Source organism: Falco peregrinus, chromosome 5 (genome assembly GCF_023634155.1).
Source record: "Falco peregrinus isolate bFalPer1 chromosome 5, bFalPer1.pri, whole genome shotgun sequence".
NCBI lineage: Eukaryota > Metazoa > Chordata > Aves > Falconiformes > Falconidae > Falco > Falco peregrinus.
In genome coordinates, this window is record NC_073725.1 from 19,963,109 (window position 1) to 19,987,566 (window position 24,458).

Below are 24,458 nucleotides of genomic sequence, written 5' to 3' on the forward strand. Positions count from 1 at the left end.
TTAATAAACGATCTCCCAGCCCACCTGCAGCGTCTCATACCCAAAGCTGAAGAGAGAAAGAAATCCTGCACGGAGCCCTAAGCAGTGCTGAACAGCGGCATCCAGCTGCAGCTTCTGGGGCACACCAAGGTCACAGCTGTGCGTTTGGCAGCTGCAGGGGCTTCCGAGCCCTGCACGTAGCTGATAGATTTGTTGCAACCAAGTAAGGGGAGCCAATGCATGGCTTAATGGTTTGTGCTTTTAGTGGAAGCATCCTGTATGTTGCAACGGGCACGACTACTTCAAGGAGAAGCTGCAACTGGAAGAGAGCACAACCCATCCTATCTCCTACGCAGCGTGCTTCTGTTCCACAGCACTGGGAGCATCGCAGAGCCGCACAGCACCCATGTGTGAGTTAACACTTGAAGAATACGCTGGTACTCAGGATTTGCTCTGTGGGTTGCTAATAAAACCTATTGGCTATATAAGGAAAGGGACAACACTTGCATTCCTCTTTAGGTAGGAATTAGGTGTTACACTAAAACTTTTTTGATCAAGCATTGGTTAACACTTAAGATCTCTACCTGAGAATACATATCTTATACTTGCACACGTAAATTGAATGACTGACTGCCTTCCTTTCACTACAGGGGTAATACTGGGGTTTGCAAAGGCTTGCTCCCATTTCCTCCTTGAACCTGAAGAACATCCACCACCAGTACAGGAGTGGGAACTAAGTTACTTAATTTCAGAAATTTCATCCTTTTGATCCCACGTATGCAACAAAGAAATGATGTTCTGCTGCATTGCTGCAGGCAGCCACACAGTACTACACCACATGCTGCACAAAATCTGTGCAAACTGGAATCTTTGCTGCCCCAAAGTGGTACATGCGTATTTCCAGCTGAAAAAGCAACAACATCCTATAATGCATTACCCATATTTTAACATTTTTATTTTAGAAAGTGAACATATCCATTACAAAAGAAAATGCATGGAGTTAAAAAAGTAAACGTAAAACTAACGACAAATTTGCAATAACATAAAATAATTTTTCCTAGTGAGTCCCAACAATCATTAAATATACTTCCACCACAGAGAAGTTTTACTTCATTATATTATCAATCTCTTGATTAGGTACACAAAACAACACTTCCCAGTAATTATCTAGTCATTAGAAGATCAACTTCAGGAATCACTGAATAATAAAATACATTATGGACAAATATTTTCATACCACCTGGGAGGCAACCTAATATACATATGTGAACAAGGTACATCTTTGTGAGGTATTACAGTACGTGGGAACTGTTCCCTTTGCTTTCTAGCGACTAAACTCTCCTGTCAGCAGCTCCACCAGCAAGTCAGCCACAGACTCTGTTGCCAGTTTCCAAACCCCAACAACTCCCCTCAGAGATTTTCTTTCTGTAACAGATTACACGAGTCAGGATGCATCAAGGTGTGAGTCAAGAAAACAGATACTGAAAACAGGAGGCAGAAAAGAAAAGCTCACCGACCCTTCCAGACTAGCGCTAGAAGACTTCAAATCTGAAGCTTCAGCTTCTCAAGAACATTTAATACCCCCCATAGCTTGAGCTTTGCCCGGTGTGGTGAAGTGAAAGCATAGGGCAAGATAATTCCTAAAGTAAATCAAGTAATTTCCAAAATAAGGAAATAATCTCTTATATTTAACCAAAATACATTACGAAAATGTTTAAGACGCAGTGGCTCCACTGTAACCTATTTGTAGTACTAACCAGACTGAGGAGGGGAAGTACCGAAGTAGTTTTGCCCATGCAGTCTTCGAGATGTGTCTACTTGTCCTAGACCTAAACTACAGGAACATCTCTTCCTAGCACTCCTGCCCTGCCATCTCCAAAGGAATAATGCTCCTTTTTTCAGAAGCGAGGAGAGATTACACAACTGGCCCGCCACTCCCCTTTCCGGGACAGCCAACAAATACATGCTGGAGGTGTTATGTTCCCAGGCTGCAGCCTCTCCCGCTGCACTCCAAAACAGCGCACTCAGCCCCCTGGGCTCTGGTTAGGCAGAGCTGGGGAGCAGAGGACCCCAACTACAGGCTCTCGACAGCCTGGCAGGATTTCCTGCCGCAAGGTTGCTAAGGCAGACATGCTGCATTCAAAGATGGTGAGCTCCTAAGAGTTAGCCCACCATTCAAATTAGTTGGGAAGGAACGAAGAAGAAAAAAGTATTTTTAGAAATATTCAGGTGCTGTGCAAAGGAACTTACCTGCTTTTTTGTATTTGCTATACGACGGGTTTTTCACTGTCTTGTTTTTCTTCTGAGTCTTCATCGGATCCTGAAAAGGAAGACAAGAATGCCATTAGATCAGTTGAGAGAAGAATAGAAGAAAAAAAAAACAAACCACAAAGCAGCACACCACCGCTATAACAGCTTATCAAAAGGCAATTCAAAGCAACTATTTCCTGTAAAAATATTTACTTTTTATTTTAAATTTCTTATCTTTTTAGATGTTTCACACTGAAGGGTTGTTTTTTTTAAACAGTTACCAAACCCAAACCCCAGCACTGGGATCATTCTTGAATACCTACCCTGTCAAGGAATTCAGGTAGCAAGTGCTTCAAGTTGTCACTACAACACACTCTGGACAATCAACTCCACATTTGCTCCCTGACAAACAGATTTTCCCACTTGCCACATCCTGCTCTTTAGAAAACAACTTCAGAAGACACTTCCAAAGCAGCCAGAAATACAGACATCAATTTGTAAACCAGCATCTAGTGTTCTGGCAAGACACTGTCTCACTAAGCCAGAAACCTAACAGCTCCCTCTGCCTCCCGCTGCCCAGTTCTCTTCTCCTCATCCCCTGCCTGCTCTCAGCTCTCCACCTTGCCGAAGCCCTGGAAGACCCCAAAAAAGACCCAGCTGGTCACAGGGCTGCGACCCTGGAGCAGCTCCTGCCGGAGGCAGCTCCTGCTGGAGGCACTGCTTGGCAGGAAAGTGGCTTAATGGAGCAGTTGTTTCAGAGAGAGCACGAAGATACCAAGCAAACAGGGTGATCAGTGCTGAGCCGCAGTTCGGGAGACCCAGCCCAAGCCACAGATGCCTCTGCCCACACCCGAGGCAGCTGTCAGTCCCTGCAGCAGTCAGCCCTTGTCAGGGACCGCTGAAGAAATTACCAGTCCGTGCACTTTGCCATACTGGTCTTGGGAAGTTTAAATGAAACTCGCACACAGGGGAAAAAAAAAACAGGTGAGTACATGTCTTGGGTTTTTGCCATCAATTTAGGGCTGAACTATGGATGCACGTTCTCTTTGACAAGGAAGTAAAAAAAGAAAGAAGTGTTAATCCTTTTTTTTGGCCAAACTACTCTAAAGTCTTCTCTTCTTGGAATAGCATACCTGCCTTTCATCTTGAAGCTTATATTGTACAGAAACTGAAGAAATCTCTTTCCAGACTGGTTTTCCGCTTGCTACCTCCTACTTGGCAACCAAGTCTAATGTTGAAGGTGAAGGGGTCAACCTCTATAAAGAAGTGGATGGAAAAGGGTATGACAGTGGACACGTGCACCTTCAAGGAAGACAAAAAGATAAATACGCTGAAAATTCCAGCAGAGCCTGTTTTAAAGGTCACCTCCTGACAGCAAAGACTTGTTTTTGGACATGTTGCCATGTCTGCAGAGGGTTTATTCCCTTCTGCACGGTCATGTGGAATAGTTTATCTCTAAACATTTTCCCAATCAATATGTCAGGCAAACTGACCAAAAATTGTTCTATTAGAACAATCCATAGTTGTGTTGTCTGAAAGAAATGCAGAATTTTGCAGCACATATTTTTAATGGTGAGCATATTATTTAATGGTGAGCACAACATTAACAGTTTCAGAATACTCTATGACTACCAGTGTGTGCGTTTTAGTTCAGATATATTCACTTGACTGTTTCTTTTGTTTCTCATACCCATAAAGGGTGCTTAAATTTACTCGGCAGTTAGGGCAGACTAGGAGAACGAACGTGCACTGTTACTGAAACCCAGGTTACATGCAGCCATTCCCTGCAGCCACCACCCACGTGCTGAGGCACGATAGCTCACACTGACCTAGCCAAACTACCAAGGAAAACCTGCGAGCTCCACTGACACTTCCTCTCACACTGTATATGCTATTGCCAAAAAAATCCCAGGCTGAATCCAGTATACTACTTCCAACCGTCATTCCTCAAGATAGACTCACTGCTTTAACTAAAATGTATTTTCACTTTGAATCGTTATTTATACTTGACATTGTCTTAATGCTTTGTCAGCCCTAGATGGAGCTCTAAGACATTCATTACGCCAAGATGCTCGGCAACCACAGAGACAGCCATTAAACTGAAAAATATCAGCAACATGTGTAACTCTATAATGCACGACAGGCAAACATAGTTGTAGCAACTAGCAGATATTAATATTTGAAATATATTGCATAACACAGCATAGCTTTACATAAGAGATTTACATTTTAGTGTAAAAAGCCTGACATAGGATTTGGGGGTTCACACCGAGTCCTCAAGTAACTTAAATTTACTCAACCCATGAAGAAATTACTCATTTCCTTGAAATGCCTGCAAACACATTTGGAAGTCCTGCAGTATTTACTACTTTTTTTTTTTTTTTTTTTGATTACTTGGCTCATACCTCAAGCCGAACAAAGAACATGATATGCGCAGGTAAAGTGTAATTAACACTTACCCCCAAGTTAATACACCTACACCGTTAGCCTTTTTAGACAGAGAGGGCTTTTTCTTTTAGTTACGCGAAAAGAAAAGAGCCTCTGACCGACATTGCAGTTTGCTTTAGAGCAGCTTCAGGTCCCCTATCCCAAGATACTATAAAGCTCCAAATTTAGGCTGGATTAAATAGTGCATTCCTGCATAAACACTACTGCTAGCAAATAAAAGATCACAGAATATCTCAAGTTGGAAGGGACCCACAAAAATCATCAATGGCAGAAACAAACAATAACCGCCTCCTTTCAGCAGCGGTACCATTTTCTTTAAGATTTACCTTGTTTTTAACAACTTTAGGTCATGTCAGAAGTTCCATTAACTACACGTATTGTAATTCAGCTGATAGGTAGTAACTAAACTGAATGACTAAATAAAAAAGAATCTGTCATTTTAGGACTGCAAAGTACGCTTTTCATTTAAAAAGGAAATTAATTTTTTTCCCTTCACCCTTGCCCTGCCTTACCCACTGAAGGGGTGAAATATGCAGGACTTTAATGTCAATACCAAAAAGACATTCGCTATGCAAACGTAATTACCTGCCACAGATTCAGGAGGAGAATAGAACTGCCCGTCAGAGAGGACTCCTGGGTGAAGAAGAGCTGCTCGTTCAGAAGCATCCTGTGCTATCAAAAATCCTAAAAGGGAAACACAAAACAAATCAAAAAACAATCCTCAGTGCTATCACACAGCATTTTAAAGATCAAGTACCAACGAAGAATCTTGTATAACTTCAGGCAGATAAGGAGACACACTAGCAAAAACCAGAGATACTGTACACACGAATTAAGGAACCCTTCCTTCTGCTATGTGCAACTGTATGATTAGCATGCCATATGTAAATTCATCAATATTCACTGGGTAACTAAAACTCTAGAATACATTTTTAATGATCAGTGAGCTGCCATGCAAAACCAAATAAACTATTTTCTCACTTTGCCACTGTAAGACTCCTCATTAATGACCTGCTTTCACCTGCCCGTCTCAACATACCTAGTTACTTCAAGCTCCAACTCATTTTGGCTCAATTTCATCTAACATCAGGAAAATTACTTGGAAATAACACAGGGCTATTCTAGTGTTTAACGACAAAGACAAAAAACAAAAGAGGTTGGAAGAGAACTAATTAATCTCATCCTTACTGCCATCAACAAATCTTCTAATAATAACAGGCCAAGATGGCATTTCAGGTCAACCTAAGGCTACTGAGCATCCTTTGCTCTTTGCCACATGAAGACGGATGGGGGAAAAAAGAGCCCCAAACCTTGATGTTTACCTGAATCAGGACAGCTATCTGAGGTAGCAGCAGTTATTTAAAAATAAAAAACCAAACCTCTTTTCAACTCAAGCTACTATTTTTACATACCAATTTATCTTATTGACCAGTTCAAAGTCTCCAAAGGAGACATCTCTTTTACTTATATATCCACCCTGTCCAAAAGATGAAGGTTAGTCTCCATACTTAATAATGAGTCACAGGATACTAGAAGACACATACTGGTTGGATTTTAGCTTTAAATCCTGATCACAGAAGGAAACTTTTAGAGCTTGAAGTCTCCTCCAGTGGAAAGACAGTTTTGCCCTTTTTTCTTTGTCTTTCTTTTTTATTATTATTTTTATAGTTACAGGCAAAACCTCTCCAAATTATGAGCACTGTTGCATGGGGCAAAAAAATTGCTGTGGTGGGTTTTCTTTGTTTGGTCGGGTTTTTTTTAATAAAACAGAACAGTAAGGTGGAAAAAAGTCAGCTTTCACTCCCATCAGACACAGGAGAGAAAACCCACCTGTTCAAAAAGCAAAACCTATTAAAATCTGTTTTCATTGTCTGTCTCATTTAAAAGCAAATATGGCACTATATAAGTATCACCATGCAACCCAATTCAAACATACCTATCATTTGTCTGACTTAATTGCTTGAAATCAGCATTTTCCAGTATAACCGCACCTTTTTTGGGAAATATGCAGAGTTTAACTAAAAAGCATGTCTTTCTAAATACACACCATCTATTTCAAGCTCAGTAGAAATGAAGAAAGCGTCACTAAATCACACCCACAAGGATTTAGCAATAATATCTCGATTTCACGAATATAATCATCAGGTATTTACACGTGTATGTATCAAAATATGAATATGTATTCTAAAAAATGCACAAGTCTCTGAACCAGATTTCTTATCTATTGAGACAGAAGTGTGATGCAGCTGTATTTCCACACACCCCTCAAAAGAGAGGGGAGGATAAAAAGTTACCCTAGGTTTCCATTTCTCTAGGAAAAAAAACCACTTAACCAACTTCTTCTTTCTTGGAGTGGTGGAAAAGAGGGAAGGGATCAAAGTAGAAAGATTGCATTTCAGAGCACTAAAAAAAATGGAGGCATCTATGCCCATGTACAGTTTTCCTTTTTACCTAATAACAGGCAAACATGCCCTTCCAACAGTGTTTCGTCCTGTTTTTCAGGTAATGATGCACAAACAACAGGTTCACTGTACAGTTACTCTCCTGCTCACAACAGGTTAACTGTACAATTACTGTCCTGCTGTTGAAACTCACAAAACATCTGTAGCAGAAATCTATGCTTTCTTTTCCTCACCACTCAAGCAATACTCTCTTTCAACTAAATCAATGGGATTCCCGCATTTAGTTGAACACAGCGAGTGTCAGATGACCCGCTGCCTCATCTCAAAGAGGCTGAAATTCACATTTGCTCTGGTCTCATTCTGTCTGTGCATGAAGCAGACACTCCACAATACTTCTCTGCTTCCCCTTTTCCACCTCAAAAGAAGTTAGTGACATTGAGTTAGTTATTGTGTCTACTCTTCCTAAAAGATACCTACTCAATGCATTACCCAGAAAATAAATTTTTACAAGCTCCAGACAGTTAAATCTTCTTAAATATCTTAAGCATACAGAATATGTACGTTCCCAAGTGCCTGACAATTTGCTGATCTGGCCCTTGCAACTTTCAACTTTGCCTCCCTCAATTAATTAAACCTCCACTTCTCTGAAGGCGTATGTTCCTTTCCAGAAAAGGAATTACTATTTAATTTTTCCCACAGCCTTTCAGATTTTGAGAAGCTGAAAGCAGCATTCTTCAGCCAGATAACATAGGATTGAATGTTGCCAACTGCTGCAGCGGCTGAGGGGAAATATCAAAAGCTTACTGTTTTCTTCTTCAGCTTCTTGCGGTAACACTTTAAAGTCCAAGAACCAAGTTTCAATCCAGGCAAGTATGAAGGATATGATGGGCAGCACATAGCCAAATGCACCCTGTGAGAACAGCTTGAAGGAAACAAAACCACACAACATTACAGAAATTACCCTGAAGAATCTTGGTTTCAAGAAAACAACAAAGTAAAACAAACATTTGATTAGAATATATACCTGTGAAATAATTACTTTTGCTAATAAAAAGGCACTGGTCACTGCTGTTGTAAACTGAAAGAGATAGGGTAAGAATAGTTAAGACTAATAAATGGATTTACTTTCTTATTTCTGCCATTATCTATCAGTTGTAACTTTAAATATTTACCAAATTTACCAACAACAGCAAGATCATAGATTAATAAAAAAAAAAATGTAACAAGTATGGTACACTTAAAAGTGTTATTAAAATAACCCCCATATAAAAGTAACTTTTAATACAGACATCTCCAAATCCTGATTTCCATACAGCAAATAGGCGGTTTAGATGCTACACATATGCTCAGTTATATAAACTGTGATCTTGCTGTATAATGAAGATCCAGTATTGCATTCTCCAAGTCCCTTAAAAAAAATAATAAATCTATCTATGTGTTTGGGAAAAAGCAAACAAATTGCTCCAAATGCCTTTCACTGCCATACAAATAAAAGATTCATTTCAAATGCCAAATCATCTTTGTAGAAGTAAATTTGAATTAATATTTTAATTCACACACTGATATTGTGAAAAATTAATCACTTTGAAGACCTGATACTCCCTGACATATTTTAAAAAAATGGAAGGCTGCATAAAATGTCTGAAAAAAAACCCAGAAAAAAAGCAGGGGAGAGTACTGTTCACTTAAGGAAGGCTCCCACATCTAGTAGCGCATTCAAGTCCAGCAATTCTTTAAATAATAGCAGAACCTAACTAGCTTCTGGTAAGCACAGGTGGGATTTTAAGATTAACGGCTTCTGCAAAACCTTCAGTGAAGCTTTATATATCTAATTGCTTACTACCACGATGGCTTCAGTCTCACCACCTCACAAACAACTGCATCAAGTTGGAGGATGTCATTGGAAGAAAGACTCTAAAGCTACACAGCTAAGAGTAAGGGATTTCGCAAGGCACGCACTTAAAAACCCCACTATCAAAACAGCAGTTACTATTATGTATGTGTTTGTGCCATGCTAATACCGCCATTTAAAAAGCAATCATGGCGTGTGATTGCACATGAACACGTTCCACATGCACCTACCACAGTCTAAGGGAAAAAGTCCAAGATTTATAGCACAGTAAGCCAGCAATACACCCACTGTATTCTAATCTATAGTACTGACTGGTGGAAGTACGAACATCATCAGGTTTGGCTTCTTTCTCATCCACACAGTACAGCTGCATTACAGGTATTTTCTCAAAGCCACTGTGATTGCCTACAGTTCTCAATAATTTTATGAAGCAATACAGGTGCTAGTGCTCAACGGCTGGCACCTAAGCATGTGGGAGTTAACGGACAGCTGGTTCTCTGGTACAGTAACGCTAATTCTTTTTGAATACTGTTCACTATCTCAAATGCAAATATATTTCAAATATTCATTAACAAGTCAGAGGTAACAAGCAGATAAGACTAGCCATCCATACTGGATTCAAAATAAGTCTTCAATTTGTATTAACATGATACCTAATAAGGACCACACCCACTGTGCTATTAACTTCTTGTCTTTAGGCTGAAAATCTTCCAGAACAGAAGTTTTTCATCTGTTACTGTACAGTGAATTTTTATGTATAGCATCAAGATGATTCTTAACATACAAGCGTTAAGAGGCATCTAAAATTTTGTGTTTGATCCATTCTAGTTAAAACTCCGTTATGCTTGGCTACTACTCACAGCTATTGCCCACCAATGGCGCAGTCTGCACATTGCATATGCAAGTATTAACACCTTAAATCGAAAGACTGCCAGTAGCTATAGAGAAAGGAAAAAAATATTTGTTGGTTAATTCAGAACATAGAAGAACCACAAGATTCTCAGCTCACTGAACATAGTAACTGCTTACAAAACAACTTAAACAGGACAATCAGAGTTCTGTTATCAAGAAACAAATTTGAGTGTGTGCTTATAAAACACACATAGAATGTAATTTCCCACTTGTAAAGCAAACAGCACCACTCACATGCCTACACAGGCTCAAATGTGCAAGTATGTGCAATTCCAAAAATAAGTTAAAAATGTAAGAAAGCTAAACAAAGTAAGTGCATGATCACTTTAACTAACTGGAATCTACGCATCTATAAATCTAGATGTAGTTAATCCAGCAAATTCCTTGAGCATCACGGTGAATCTCACTGATCTTACTAGCGTGCTAATGTGCAAGAATATCATTAAAACCTATAAAGATTTCACAAACATCTTTTTTTGACACAAAATGGGAATAATTTTGAAAACCAATTTTCTACGTACTACATTTTTTTTATTTATTGAAATATTAACTTTGCAGCAATCAATTATTCTTTATGGACATGTCTGCAATAGCAGGCCGGTCCAAATATTTTGCAGTAAAGTTACACAATTTCTAGGCCAGAAAATTAAATCAATAGCAGACAGATGAGATTTCTGAATCAGGGACCCTAACCCTCAATTCCCCTGTTTATTTTTTGATATAGATTGCCTCCAACTTGTTTTAAAAGGTGTGTTCAGAATCTAAGAAATGTGAAACAAATGCATAAAAATTAAGAGAAGTCAAGGACGGACATGGCCAGAGGTATAATGAACTCATTTAATCTTACACAAATATAGATGTTTCAGAAACAGAAGAAAACCTGTATAAACCCACAAATTATTTTGCAGAATTCAATGACCTAGTCCCTTCCCAGGAAATAAAAGTCTATTATTATACATTACACGTTTTTAACCTTTGGTTCAACTACAGGGCAAAATGATTTGCAAAGCATCAACATTTACAGGTAACACTTTTTTGCTTTCTGCAGTAAGGTATATCATGGAGAACCTGCCAGCAAAATAATGAGAGAGAAAGGGAGAAGTAGCTTAGTTTGCTAGCTTAAGAAATTTTTGTAGCTGGTACCTCATTCTATTTGATACAGCAAATGGTCCGGTCCAATGCAGAAGCAAGGATGGGGTTTTTTTATCATTTCTGAATATAGTCATCACTATAAAATGACTGATACCAAACCAACTCATCTCTGCCAGGCAAGACATGGTAAAATTAATGATCTTGCAAAAACATGGAGCCCTTTAGAAGAACTGTAAAGAAACAGCTTTTACTTTGAGATCAGTAACTTGGCCCATGCAGTGCAAAATGCATTGCAACTACAGAGCTACAGCGCTGCTGAAAGACACTCTCCTCACTGCAACTGACATTTCTCTCCATGGACAAAAACATCGATTTAAACAAAATGATGTTACAGCTGGAGGACTACTGGTCTTGTTCCCTTAACAAACTATCTTTATGCCACATCAATCTCCCATTCTGGACTGAGTTTTTCATCTCCTCTTCCGTGACCCCAAAGCAGAAGATGCAATTTAAGTGTCCCTAAGCATCTCTATCCACAGGCTCCATGAGCCTGCTGCCAAAACAGGACTGGGCAATCCCTAGGTGGGTGAAATTTGGCACAAGTCCTTCTGGTTTAAATTATCAAGAAAAAAATCAAGCCTTTCACAAGACTCAAACTAGGGAATATCTGTGGAAGGAAGAACATGGGAAAACTACACTTTCGCTGCTTTTTTTCTTTTTTTAAAGAACACTTACAAATATATCAAAATATGAAGAAGAGTAGTCATACTGTAGGACTTCTTTCTCTAAGGTAGTCTCAATGCCTCCTTTCACCTACAAAGACACAACAACACACACACAGCTTTAGAACAGAAGTTACTGAAGGCAAAATACACACAAATCTGATAGGCGAAATTAACAGCTCCCCACTGATGTACAAGAAGATCACTAAACTAAGTACAGAGGTCATATATGCTAAAATTGTCAATTTCAAGATTAGTCCTTATTTGGTTTTCATGATTATATACAATTTTCAAAGTGAAAACACCTAGGACTATGACCTGGCCTATGCAAGCTACATTTCAGACTGTCCCAAAATAAAAGCAAACAAGTTGTTGAGGGAAGAAGAAATTATTAACTGTAAGGTATTAAACAAAATTCACAGAGCATTTTATGCCTCGTAAGTAGGATCCAAACAGCTGATCAAAAAGCCACCTAGAAACTACCTCCAAGTTAGTCACATTAGCAAACAGAAAATAAAAGTAACTGAATTCATACTGCAGATCATCTCCTCTCAGCATACATCTATTTGTTTAAAGAGAGCTGAGAAAAAAATCCCGCTGTAAAAAACACAGAAGCTACAACTGTTAGACCATTCTGCCACAAATAACTAACACCCAAGTTTAATTCTTTCATTGCTTGAGAAGATTCAAAACTACATCTTTAGCCAGTGTTTCCTTCCAGTGGAAAGATTTATCACTTTTCTGTTCAAACTGGGTCAGTAAGAAAATAATTACGGATGTACTGGGTCAGAGGGTGAGAGGAGTATGTATCTTAGTTGGGAGTGAAAAACCTTAGTGTTCACATCCCATTGTTTTCAATATTAAATTCAGTAATTAAGCACTGCATGAAATAGTTCTGTAAAGCACTGGGAAACTATGAGCAGAAGGCTTTAGTATTGAATTTGACTACTGTCATCCTTTTAAAGAAAGGAGCTACCAAAGCATGCCAACAACATACGCTCACCATCTCAAAGCACTACAGTCTAGACACTTGCACACTTTTTCCAACGATACTGCTGGACAGTGTTTTTCTGAGACTAATTCCAACTCCAAATTTCCTCTATTTCTTCTCCTCTCCCTCCTCTCTATGGCTACCTGACAAATAACTTTCTAAATATAGCTTCCCCTTGGTCGCTTTACTGCATCAGATGTGATCATCTGTTTCCAGCATAAATAAGGAAAACCAACACACCCCCCTCCAAGCTGTTCACTGCGTGGCTGCATGCGCACCATGTTAACATAAAGATGAACAGAAATCCATCACAGCCTTGAGTTAGGGTTTGCTCAAACTACCATGGAGCTAATCCCTGAAGAGTTTAAAAAACAAATTACACCTAAGCACACTGGATAAGAGTGACAAAGGGAAAACAATACTTACAGGAACTCTGGCAGCAGTTCTGGTCCCATTACTTATGCAGCAGTGATGAACAGCCCTAATGCAGTGCTATTTGACTTCCCAATGAACAAAACAATTCAAAAAACAGAGCAAAACACCCCTAACCTGTGTCAGATCCCAGGTATCAAAAGATAGCTTCTAATATGACTTCTGAAGACAAAAAAACCACCTGTTTTTCATCCCTGCTGACATTTGGCAGTACAGGACTCCAGTTCTTATTATGTTCTCCTTAAAACAAAGCTTTTCACAAAGAAAACTGCTAGAATCTTGAAGTCCCTTAATGCTGTGGCATTCAAAACGGAACATCATGAGCTGGTAGCATTTTCTATACATATATATTCATATATATTCTATAAATATACTGAGAGCACTAATATGAAAATCTGTACTCTGAATCCTCGACAAGAGATACAAACCCAGACTCTGCTCCTCTTAGTCGAACAAGCTGTTGAGAAACTGGCCAAAAAAAAAAAAAAAGAAATGCATCAGAACACTATGCTGCTTTTCTGAGACAGGCTAACTTTATGCACTGGATACAACAGTCTTTCCACCTAGAGGGGCAACAGTCACAAAATTACAGCATTCAGGCAAGCACAGTGTGCTTTCTCAAATTAAACTGGAAAGTGTATTTTTCACTACAGCAGTGAACTACTTGAACAGTCAGCTCCCAAAACTTTGCAATGTCAGATCAATAACCAAGGTTATTTATCTTGTAAAGGAATGCTGACAAAAAATGTTTACTCAAGATCTTTCTTGTCTAGGAAACTTCATTCCTCCAATTTTTCCTGTATGCCCTTTCTTAAATGAATACCTGAGATTATAGCTTAAAACCCATCTCAAGAACTGGGATGCTACTTATGAAATAATGACAAATCAGCTATCCTACTGCTTTCTGGAAATTTCAGGAAAACCGCCTTGTTTTGAAAATTACAAATGCTGGAGTTTAAAGGTGGCAACTGTGGGAGTTTATGTTGTTTAAATGCACACAGCCATACATGACACAATGTATAGTATACTAATTTTACCTCAAAGAAAATACATCACAGCAAAAGAAAGGGTCTGGCCATTAGAAGTCTTTCCAGGGACTAACACCTCAGTGAAATATCGCTGACTTTGAGTTACTCAGAAAGCAAACTCTTGAATACTGTTAACATTCACACATATTGCCAAATTCAGACACACAGTACTTGCTGCTTGAAAAGTTCACTGGATTTCTAATGATTTCTTCAGCACAGGTCATAGACTACAGGAACATCAAAATGTTTAATGATAAGAAGATAATAAATCATGTATCCTAATGACTAAAAGTAGATGCAGTTGAGTCAATCATATGTTATTGAAAGCTTAACAGTAAGAAGCTGCTTTAATTTAAATAGATTCATGGCATATAATTTGGGATAGAAAAGAGCAACTTAATAACCACTCCTGAAGTGAACAAATAAATTGAAATCTAAGGGTACTGAAAAGACAACTCACATTTAATTCTATTATCCACAGCAAGGTTATGAATAAGAGATCAAATGTAACAAACAAACAGAAAGTCCTTCTGACATCCGATATGCCTTTCTTCTCTCTGCCTTCATATGACTCAATCCTTGCCATCAGCTGCGCTGGGTTGATGGAGTGGACATCCCGCAAGGAAGGACAGGATTCCACATGGCTACTGTGAGCATTTTCTGCATCACCTGGCACCCGATTCATCCTGGGTTTGCTTAGAGTGGTGGTCTTCCAGTTTCACCATCACTAGAAGGCTGATCCATACAGGAAGAATTTCTAAATAAAGAAAGAAAAGCAAAACACATTAGTTACCAAACCCCCCAGAATTCCAGCAGGTATTTTCATCTTACTATGGCAGTTCTCTTTTTGCTAAACTGATGACAAGTAGGTTTTACAAATTGTTTCTAAAATAGGATCTATCTAGGCTCTCTTCATGTCTCGGAGGATTTATGAAACAAGAGGATTAATGTTCAATTAGACTGGTGGGAATAAGGGAGCGCTGTCCAGATTTAGAAGGCTCCATTCTCCACATTGTTAGAGTGAGACCATTAAACATGAATGAATACAGAGCATGATGCTGTGCATCTTCAAGGTTTCCAATTCTGATTTAAATGCTCTCAACAGGAAGCTAACTTAGAGGAAGTTCCACACACCATTCCTGAAAAATGGCAGTGTTAGCTCCCAGCACAACCAAAGCTGACACAACCGAAAGATTAAAAGTACATTAAACCCCCTGTATACTATATTAATCATTCTATAAAGCAAATACACTGCTATTTGCTCTATAGATAAATTCAGCTGCTATGACAAGTTACATTGTCAGATGGGGTGTCACTGAAAAATCTGTATGCAACCCAGTGGTTAAAGGTAATGCAATTATCATAAGACTGTTCTGACTACAAGGCTTTTAAAAAAACCCAAAAAACAACACAGGTTAAATTTCTTATAAAACTGGAGCAGTTTGATGTGTGATTCACTCCATTACTCCATGAGAACCTTTTTTCCAATTAAAGCTTCTAGAAAGAGTTGACTAAGAAGGTCACAAAAGCTTCAAGGAAACATAAAGAAAAAAATAATTTTATGTAAAATACTCAAAAGATTAAGCTATACATCCCACAACACAGATCACATCAGACAACCTCCAGTAACACTGAGGGAATAGCTTTTTGAAATTCAAGACCAAAAGTTTGTCTCTTGCTGTGTGGGCTGTCTTTCAGTAAACTGCAGAAAAAAAAGAGGAACCTTTGCCTCTTCTATTCCAACAGTGTTTCAGATCCACGTCTGCAAGAACAGTCAGTCGAAGCACAACAGGAAAAGCAGACAGGGCATCTGTAACACACCACTAAGCAAACGCAAGGACACAGGGGGAAAAGAAAGGTGGAGCAGGGAGCAGGGAGCTGCCAGTGCACACTCATCACAGCCAAGGAAGAGGCAGGCCAGCCAGGGACACCCAATGTCCTGGTCAAGTCACACATAACAGCCTTTAGGTAGTTCAAAGTCTGCTTTTCGTAGGCTGTGTCATGAGAATGGTAACAAACCCGCACCGAAACTGAAACGACCTTGCCTGCATAAACAAGCATTCAGAGGCACACCAAGCCAGTTATCCATCACCATCGCACTGTGGTAGCTGGCTGTGGGTCAAACCAAGCACAAGGCCAAGCGCAAGCACAGGCAGGCTACTGCCACTCTGCTCCTGCCCGGCAGTCAGCCCCAGGATGCTCCTGCCCATGGCTTTCCAAAGCCAACCCGAGGTGTATGTCTTGTGGTTCTCAGCCATAAATCACGGGACCAGGAAAGCTGACAGGCCTTTCACTGGACCTATCTCCTTTAAAGAGGTATGAGCAGAGCACATGACAACAGAAATTAGGAAGTGGGAATATGAGACTGAGATAATCAGTTTCATCATTAATCAGAAGAAAATAAAGACAGAAATTGTTGTATGGCACTCACTCCTGTTTCAAGATCTTTTCAAGCAGATTTACAACTGACCAACTCCATTATTTCTCATTGCCGTCCTCTTGTTTACCTGACTTCAGGATTTGTGCAATGACTTTTCCCAGTAAGTACTAGCCTCAGCTCTGTTAACACATGCTCCCTCCCTTCCCCCAAGTCATGCACAAATTAGAATTTATAAACACCGTTAGGCAAGTGGACAAACTTTGAAGCTAAACAGAACTTGTATCAGGTTTCTACCTTAAAAAAAAAAACAACAAACCACACAAAAACACCCTAACAAAACTAACCACACTTGTACAGTTATAGTACTGAAAGGACCAAGTTTTACAGTACAAACATGAATGCAGATTTACTCCACATTAAGAATTCCAGTGAACCTGCTTCTCTCCAACTATCCCATGTTAATATACATTTTAAGTCAGAAATTGTTCTGCAATTATTCTATACCTCTGTTTCAAATACCAGCCACCAAACCTTATTCTACAAATCACGTTTATCTGTTATTTTGATATTATTCACGTTATCTCAAACACCTGTCTACTCAAAAGAGAACATATCATTTAACTATTTACTATGCAAAAACATATTTCAGTACAGTACACAATAAAGTTGAGTAGAAACATGGTTATCTCATAATGTTCCCTAGTACAACTAGTCCATACCCAAGGATTCATGTTGCTTGACAGAAAAAACATTTTGAAAAGTAAGTAAAACTTCTGAAGAACTACCATTTATGCTGCCCTATCTTCCCCTGAACACAAAACACCATTAATTTCATTAGTACCATCAGACTCACAATTCTATAGAATACAAAAGAAAATGAAATGGTTCAGTTCAGCTGAAAGGGACCCACAATGATCACCTGGTCCAAGTACCTGACTGCTTCAGGGCTGACCAGAAGCTAAATCATGGTTTTAAGGGCATTGTCCAAATGCCTCTTAAACACTGACAGGTTTGGGGCATTGACCTCCTCTCCAGGAAGCCTTGATGGGAAAAGGCTTTAACTTTGAACAGAACAGAGCTATAAATAACCAGTATTTTCTTAGAAGATCTCAAAGTGAAGCTCACATGGTACTGCACACCAGAAAACAAGATGATGCTGTGCCTGCCACAGGACCCTCATAGGGCTCTACATGGAGCCAACATTTCACTTTCTGTCTGCAAATGTTATTTAGCTTTATGCTTGCAGCAGAGGAGGTAAATCCTAAATGAAAGGAGACGTCCTAATTTTGGAGTATTGTTTAGGTTTGTGTTGTTACGCATCCTGGCACCAGGTAGCTGCAGGGCACCAGATTCCAATGGCAAAGGAGATCACTGACACTGTTATATTCCTAATGAGAGAAGACACATAACCATCTTTGGCTGCCCTTCTCAGCCTGTTTTATGGGTTTGTAGAAAAGACACGGGGGACCAAATCCAGGTGTAAAGGTTCCTAAACACCCACATTTCTTCTCAGGCAATGCAAATCCCTGAAACACCTGCCCAGCCTGACTCGGTACCCGTGGGGTTTGCTCATGCAGGCGCTGCTCACTCGGAGCCCAACAGCCCCGTGGAGACCAGCCTCCATCTCCTCCGTGGCAAGGAGGCCTTGGGTAGATTTGACCTTTCAGGCTCACTTCAAGGAAGCACCGGACATTTGCACCTCCTGCTGAAGCGGCCAGATTGAGCACAAAACCATCTCTAGGTGCTGGAAATCAACAGTCAGCGCTTATGACCCTGTCCTCTCCTTTCCAAGAAAAGTTTCTTAGTTAACTGAGCTGCTGAATTTGGACAGGGAAAGCGCCTAACTCCCTTCCATTTAATTTCCACCTTGTGCTAGCGCACGCTGCCAAAATGATATTGCCCTTAGGATTATTTCTTCCAACAGTCTCACTCCTACAGATGTGGATGAAAAGGACAGATGGTCCCCGTGGGAGACATTAGCAGAAATCATCAGAGGGAGAAGGCCAGAACAAAGCAAGGCAGGACATGTTCCCGTGCACCTGCTGCCTCTCCCATCGCACCAGCCACCCGAGCTGGACTTGTGAAACGGGCAATGGCAACAACTAAGCCACGGGAAGGCAAAGTGCTGTTGTGCTTCAAAGAGTGGCGCCAGTATGGCCCGTGTTAGAGCAGCGCTCTTATGATGCCAGGCGCTGCTTGCAAATGAAATCTGCCTCCCCGGAGGATCTTTTCTAAGAGCAGAAGGAAATGTTGGATGTTGCCTCCCTGCAAGTCATGTCCCAGGCAGCCAAAAGCACCAGGCAAGGCTGGCCAAGCACAATACATCTTTCAAGCTTCCTCCTTTATTTCTACAGCAGCTGCTTGAAACACAGCTGTCAAAGGGCTTTCTTTACAGCAGGAAGACGTATGTGGCATGTGTTTGGTCAGGTGTCTCAAGCACTACAATGAACTTTGGGCCACCTGAACCCGAGGGTGTGAGCACAATCCCCACACTCGAGCGCTGTAAACAGCACTTGCTTTGTACCGATAACGCTCGCGCTCAAGTGCCCTGCTGCGTAACAGCGGTTCATAGGAAACTGTTTGGGATGAGATATGAACCCAAGATGTGGCCGACAGTGGCCACAGTTAAAACAGAAAAGCCAAGAAACTGTGAACAAACGAGAAAAGCCAAGTAACACCTGCACTTCCAAAAAAATTTCCATCTACATTGGCTAAAAGGAGTGACCTTTGGTTTTTTGATGTGGCAGTCAGTGCCAATTATATAGGAAATTGTTACTTCCAGTCTGGATTGTTGCTAGATACAGCACAGTACAGGAATGCAATTAGTACAGCTAGAGCTAATTCTTTTGGGATGTGCTCCTTCAGCATCCCTTTGCCCCACAGGGCCCTCTGAAAAGAGGAAGCATGGTCTTAGAATGCACTGGCTACTGGTTAATTTTCCAGCATCACTCAAAACATTGCGTTTAGCTTTAAAAGTCCATATAGTCTGAATTCCTTCCTACTGACAGTCTGCCTTTTGCCTCAGAGCTGTCTGGACAGGGGGCTCTCGCGGCAAGGGAATTAATCTCCAGCCTCCCTCTGATGGCTGATCCATCAGACACCCATCTGGACACATGCGAGGGCCTCTCGTCACACTGAGCTGTCACCAAAATGTTGAGATCCTTTAACAGAATAAACATAGCCTGGCAGCTTTCTGCACACTGATTAGCACCACAAAATGTGTGTTAGAAGACTGTTTTCCATAGTGTCTTTCATTAATTACAAAACCAGTATTAAGTACGTTCCTTTGTAACCAAGTAACATAATCAGTCATTTAATCACACCAGCATTCTCAGGTGGTTTCAGGCAGGTGTATAAAAAGCAAAATCTTCAGTCCTTCTTTGCAGCTATCTTACAGGTGCGGAGAGGCGCTGGCCTTTTAGTGTTGGATGGCCAGCTAGCCAGCCACCTCCATACCCATCTCAGCATGACCAGCAACAACCTTCCTCTTCACTAAATCACTGCAGGATTCATTTAAAAAATCATCAGCCACCTTTATGCACACAGCTGGAGAGTAAAGCATATCCTTGCAGACAGCTGTGCCACTAACTGCATCACACTGACCCACCAGTGCTTGAACTCTTGTCGCTTTTCCACTCTCGGGGCTGATGGGGCGCTTTCTCCAATGGAACTTCCACAGGGGAAGCTCCGTTAACATCAGCTGTGGCTATTTTCTTCCCTAAGAAGCAGACATCCGTTTGGAAAGTGACTGGACTGACACCACCAGCTCCACGTCCAGAGCCCACCCACACAGCCCGTCTGCTGCTCAGCCGGCAGGTGCAGGGCTGGATCTGCTGGTCATGGCTGCATGGAGCTGGACACCACCAGGCTACTGATGGGTGAAAGCCCCCTTAACACAGCTCTCAGGCTCCACCATTCATGCCTGGACATCATCAGATCTATGAAACAGCGAGGTTCATGCTCAAGTCTTTCAAATTTAGATTGCAGAAAAACATCATTCAGGATCGGTAGGCTTCCTGCCTTCTCCAAAGATACGTTTATTGCACACATCCTAGTCTCCATTTCATGCCACCCACAAACCAGAACAAGATGTACCTCACGGTAGAGTTCTGCAGCCCCCACCCTTGCTACCGGCTGAAGCTCGCGCGGAAGAGATACCCCCTACATCAACCCACCACGCATGAAGGACTGCGGGGCAGGAACAGGTAACACAACGTCAGGTGGAGCACCGTCGGTTTCTGCTACAATTTGAAAAGACAGGAGTAGGCAAATGTTCCTGGAGGCACAAGTAAGTCACAGGGTGACTATAAGCCACAGATGTGATCCTGGCAAACGCATTCTTGTGTGACAGGCAAGGTATCTGTATCGGAAGGACAAGCATTGTGCAAAGCCCTGGGGAGCACCCACCTGCACCACTATGGACATTTCTCATTCCTTGGGCTCAAGAAAGGTATGTTCCATCTGGGATGAAGGCAGGCAAAGACAAAGGCAGTTGATTAGGAGCATGGAGGACCTACAGGAGATGACAACTACAAGAAGCCAGACAAAGGCTGAAAGGGCTGCCATCGCTCCCAAGAAAGGTATCAAGGAGGAAGCCTAAAGCAGGAAAAGAGCTACTGAAAAAGAACACAAAGCAACCCAGGACTTCTTTCCCAGACGAAGACCTCACCATAACAAGTGTTGTAACACATGGCATTTTGTGCATTGGTAAGGAATGATGAGGAAGTCATGCATGCCGTCTGTCTCTGCAAAATTTACACAGAGGGAACAACCCCCCTTTCTTCCGTCTCCGGCATCATGACAACCAAAGAAATGTATATGGTATAAAACCGACTCCCCCTTTGGGTTTTTTATATAACCTCAATGTACATATGACTTCTGGCACACACGTACAAAACAAGAACAAAGTACTTGTGTTAATCCTTCAGTACTCAAAATACTAAATCGTAAAGGAAAAGGAGATTTGCCAGGGGTTTAGGTAAGCTCTGAACATCTTCTCACAAATCAAGGTATGTAAACAGCGCTCATAAAGGTGGAAGTCACAAATGAACTATGGAAGTTTTACCCCAAAAATGAAGCATATTTTGTACCCCATATAACCACGGCCAGCTGCGTAGCTTGGATTCAGTGGGAGAAGATGTGATGGCAATAGCAGCAATGGGCTATACTTGCTGTTAGAAAGAGTTGTCTGGCTGTGCTTTGGGCATGGACCCAAATGTTCTAGGTCTGAAAATGACCAGCCTTTCCGCCACACCAGCAAAACCTCTGCTCACTTGGTTTTCTAAGCCTGTGCCATTTCCATGGCTTCTGTGGCACCGACCATCCCTGCCTACAGCTCTGGCTACGCTTTTGGCTTTGCTCCAGGCTGCAGCTACCAACACCATCCTGTCATCCCCTCGCAAAAGAGTTTGTGTCCCTGGTCCTCCTTGTTGTGTGGCCTCATGGACATCAGCTCTGGCGCAGAGAGGGGATGGTGACAGGGCTGGGCTCTGGGCTGCAGGGACGGTCCCTGCCACAGCCTGAGAGAGGAGGAACAGCCCGGGGTTTGTCCTCGGGAGCTGAGTGGCAGAGGAGGCGTCAGGGACACCCATCAGCTGTGCCCCGTGCATGGCCACCAAGGGCAGGGACAGCCCCCTGGGCCCTTCCTCCCAAGGGTGCTGGGCGGGGGTGGGGCTGCGCATGGGGCAATGTGTCACCCCCGTGTTACCCCATGTCACAGTGCCGTCACCCGGCAACGCGCTGTCACAGTGCCCTGGGGGAGTATAAAAGGGGCATCGTCCCGTGTCGCCCTGCCAGAGCTGGCCTGGCACCGGCCTGAAGACACCCGAGAGGGAGCCCTCGAGGGAATCATGGAATTCCCTGGGGGCTGAGGGAGGGAGCCTGGAGCCTGGACGAGGCTGCTGGAGCTTCTCCGCTGCAAGGGCAGCTCCCGGCAGGGCCACGGCCAAAGCCCATCTGATGGGTGGAGATGTTGTTTCAGCCTTCGGGGAACAGACACCAGCCCCTCAGGAGAGGAGAACCACCCACCCCTGGGGGTGCCCGAGGCTGTCGGGCCTTCTCAGCTGGACAGCGGTGGCAGCACCACGGGAACGCCTTCTTGAGGAGCGCCGCAGGGCTCGCCGTCCTCATCCCCGTGGAGCCAGGGGCAACAGCCGTAAGAAACAAGATGCAGAGGTATTGCCAGGGGTCCCGGAGCTTTGGAGCACCCACTGGTGTCCCATCAGGTGCCAGCAGGAGTCTTGCCCCCTAAGTAGATCAGGCTGGGGGCATTTGGTCACTCTTGGAAGCCCCTGCGATGGCTCCAGGTCAGAGGGAGAGGCTTGGCATCTCCCGGGAGGCGTGCCCAGCCCGTGGGACGAGGAAGCAGGTCCCGCTCACATGCTCAGGGAACAGCCGATCGCCAGCGCTGCCTGGGGTCAGGAAGGAATTTTCCCCCGGGGCACATTGGCACTGGCCCCCGGGGGTTTTTCGCCTTCCTCTGCAGCACTGAGCGCGACCACTTGTCAGGGCTCCTCGGGTCCCTCGGGCCAGGTCACCACCTGCTGCTCGTGCACCACGAAGGTGGCCTCTTGTGCCCTGCAGCTGGGGGGAGGAAGGCTTTTTTTCCCCCCCGCGGTGGGCTACCAAGCATCCCGCCCCGGGGGGTTTTTTGCCTTTCTCTGCAGCACCGCGCAGGGCCCCTGGCCAGGGCTCCTTTGGGCCATTCTGGCTGGGTGCCCGCTGCTCGTGCTCCACGAAGGTGGCCCTCGTGCCCCACACCCGGGGGGAGGAAGCTTTCGAGGCTCCTGGGGGGGCCCCAGTCTGGCCCCCGCAGGTTGCTTCTTGTCCTCTGTCGCACCGAGCACAGCCCCTTGTCAGGGCTCCTCCGAGCCCTTTCGGCCAGGTTCTCGCCTGCTGCTCTCGCACCCCCAAGGCACCGCTCGTGCCCCGGCTCTCTCGGACTCTCTCGCCCATTGCCGCCTTGTACCATGGGCCAGCTCTGCTCTGCCCTTGGCACTATCTCCCCAAGGGTTCTCGCTTGTGCAAAACAGCCTCTGCTTGGCAGGGCTCCAGGCTCATTGCCCCATCAGGACCTGCCACTTTCCAGCTCTCCCTGTGTGCAGTGGAAGCACACGGCAGGCACAAGAGCGCTTTCCATGCACCCCTGGCCAAGAAGCACAGCGAAGCAAGTTTCTGAAGGCAGAAGAGTATACCTGTCATCACTGCGTGCCATGCTTTTGGAAATACCATGCACTTCATCCTCACTCTCCAGGAAACAGCGGCTGCTTGGCCTCTATTCATGCTGCCATATTATCCAAGCTTTGGCATCCTCAGTGATTCAGGACATTAGATATAGTCCTTTCTTGTCAAAAGCTAAAAGAACAATTTAGAAATCAAAGAGAATCTAATTACAAACTAGGTGTGGGATTCTTTGGGATTTGGATTTCTTCAAGCTAAAATACATGTCAAAGAATTTTACTACAAAAGAAGAGAGAAAATGACATTCTTGCTGTTTCTGAGCTCTTTCCTGAAAGAGCTGTCTTGTGCAACAGTTATCTGCTTTCCTCTTTCTGCCAAAGGTGAGTATTTTATACTTATTTTCTGTTTTTTCAGTATCAGATATATATTGTCAGGACTGTTGTATCAGCTGCGGGTTGACACAGTGCCTGCCCCTGATTTGAAGGAGGCTGGGTTCAGCTGGCACCCTTTCTTTTGGCTCCAGGCAGTCCCATTGTCTGGGGTCTTCTCTAGGTCAGGCTTCAGCAAGGATGTGTGGTCAAAAGAGCATCCTAGGAAGGAATGATGTTTACAGACCGGCAAGTTCATTCCCTGCTGCTCCTGGATGAAGGACATTCACCAGGAAGATAAAACAGCCTGTCATTCATGACACTGCAAGAAACTCCGTGTGAAAACTTGCCTGGAGAGGTGGAGATCCTAGCAACTGTGCTGGGTACCAGCTGTGCTGTTAACTCCTCCTCACAAGAGACATG

At 42.8% G+C, this 24,458-nt stretch overlaps 1 protein-coding gene across 5 annotated transcripts in view; it reads right to left on the reverse strand.

Moving 5' to 3' along the window:
* Positions 1-2,229: 2,229 nt before the first annotated feature.
* Positions 2,230-24,458, reverse strand: part of STARD3NL (STARD3 N-terminal like) — a 30,261-nt gene continuing 8,032 nt past the window's right edge. The window contains exons 2-9 of one of the 5 annotated variants that reach the window (XM_055804261.1): positions 23,682-23,841; positions 14,569-14,865; positions 11,671-11,748; positions 9,792-9,869; positions 8,104-8,157; positions 7,884-8,001; positions 5,263-5,361; positions 2,230-2,299 (exon numbers count right to left, since the gene is read on the reverse strand). In XM_055804261.1, coding sequence (XP_055660236.1) covers positions 2,247-2,299; positions 5,263-5,361; positions 7,884-8,001; positions 8,104-8,157; positions 9,792-9,869; positions 11,671-11,748; positions 14,569-14,793 — 705 coding nt within the window. In that variant the 5' untranslated portion in view covers positions 14,794-14,865; positions 23,682-23,841 and the 3' untranslated portion in view covers positions 2,230-2,246. The remainder of the gene's footprint in view (positions 2,300-5,262; positions 5,362-7,883; positions 8,002-8,103; positions 8,158-9,791; positions 9,870-11,670; positions 11,749-14,568; positions 14,866-23,681; positions 23,842-24,458) is intronic. The other 4 variants (XM_055804262.1, XM_055804263.1, XM_055804264.1 and 1 more) reach the window with 4 other exon arrangements.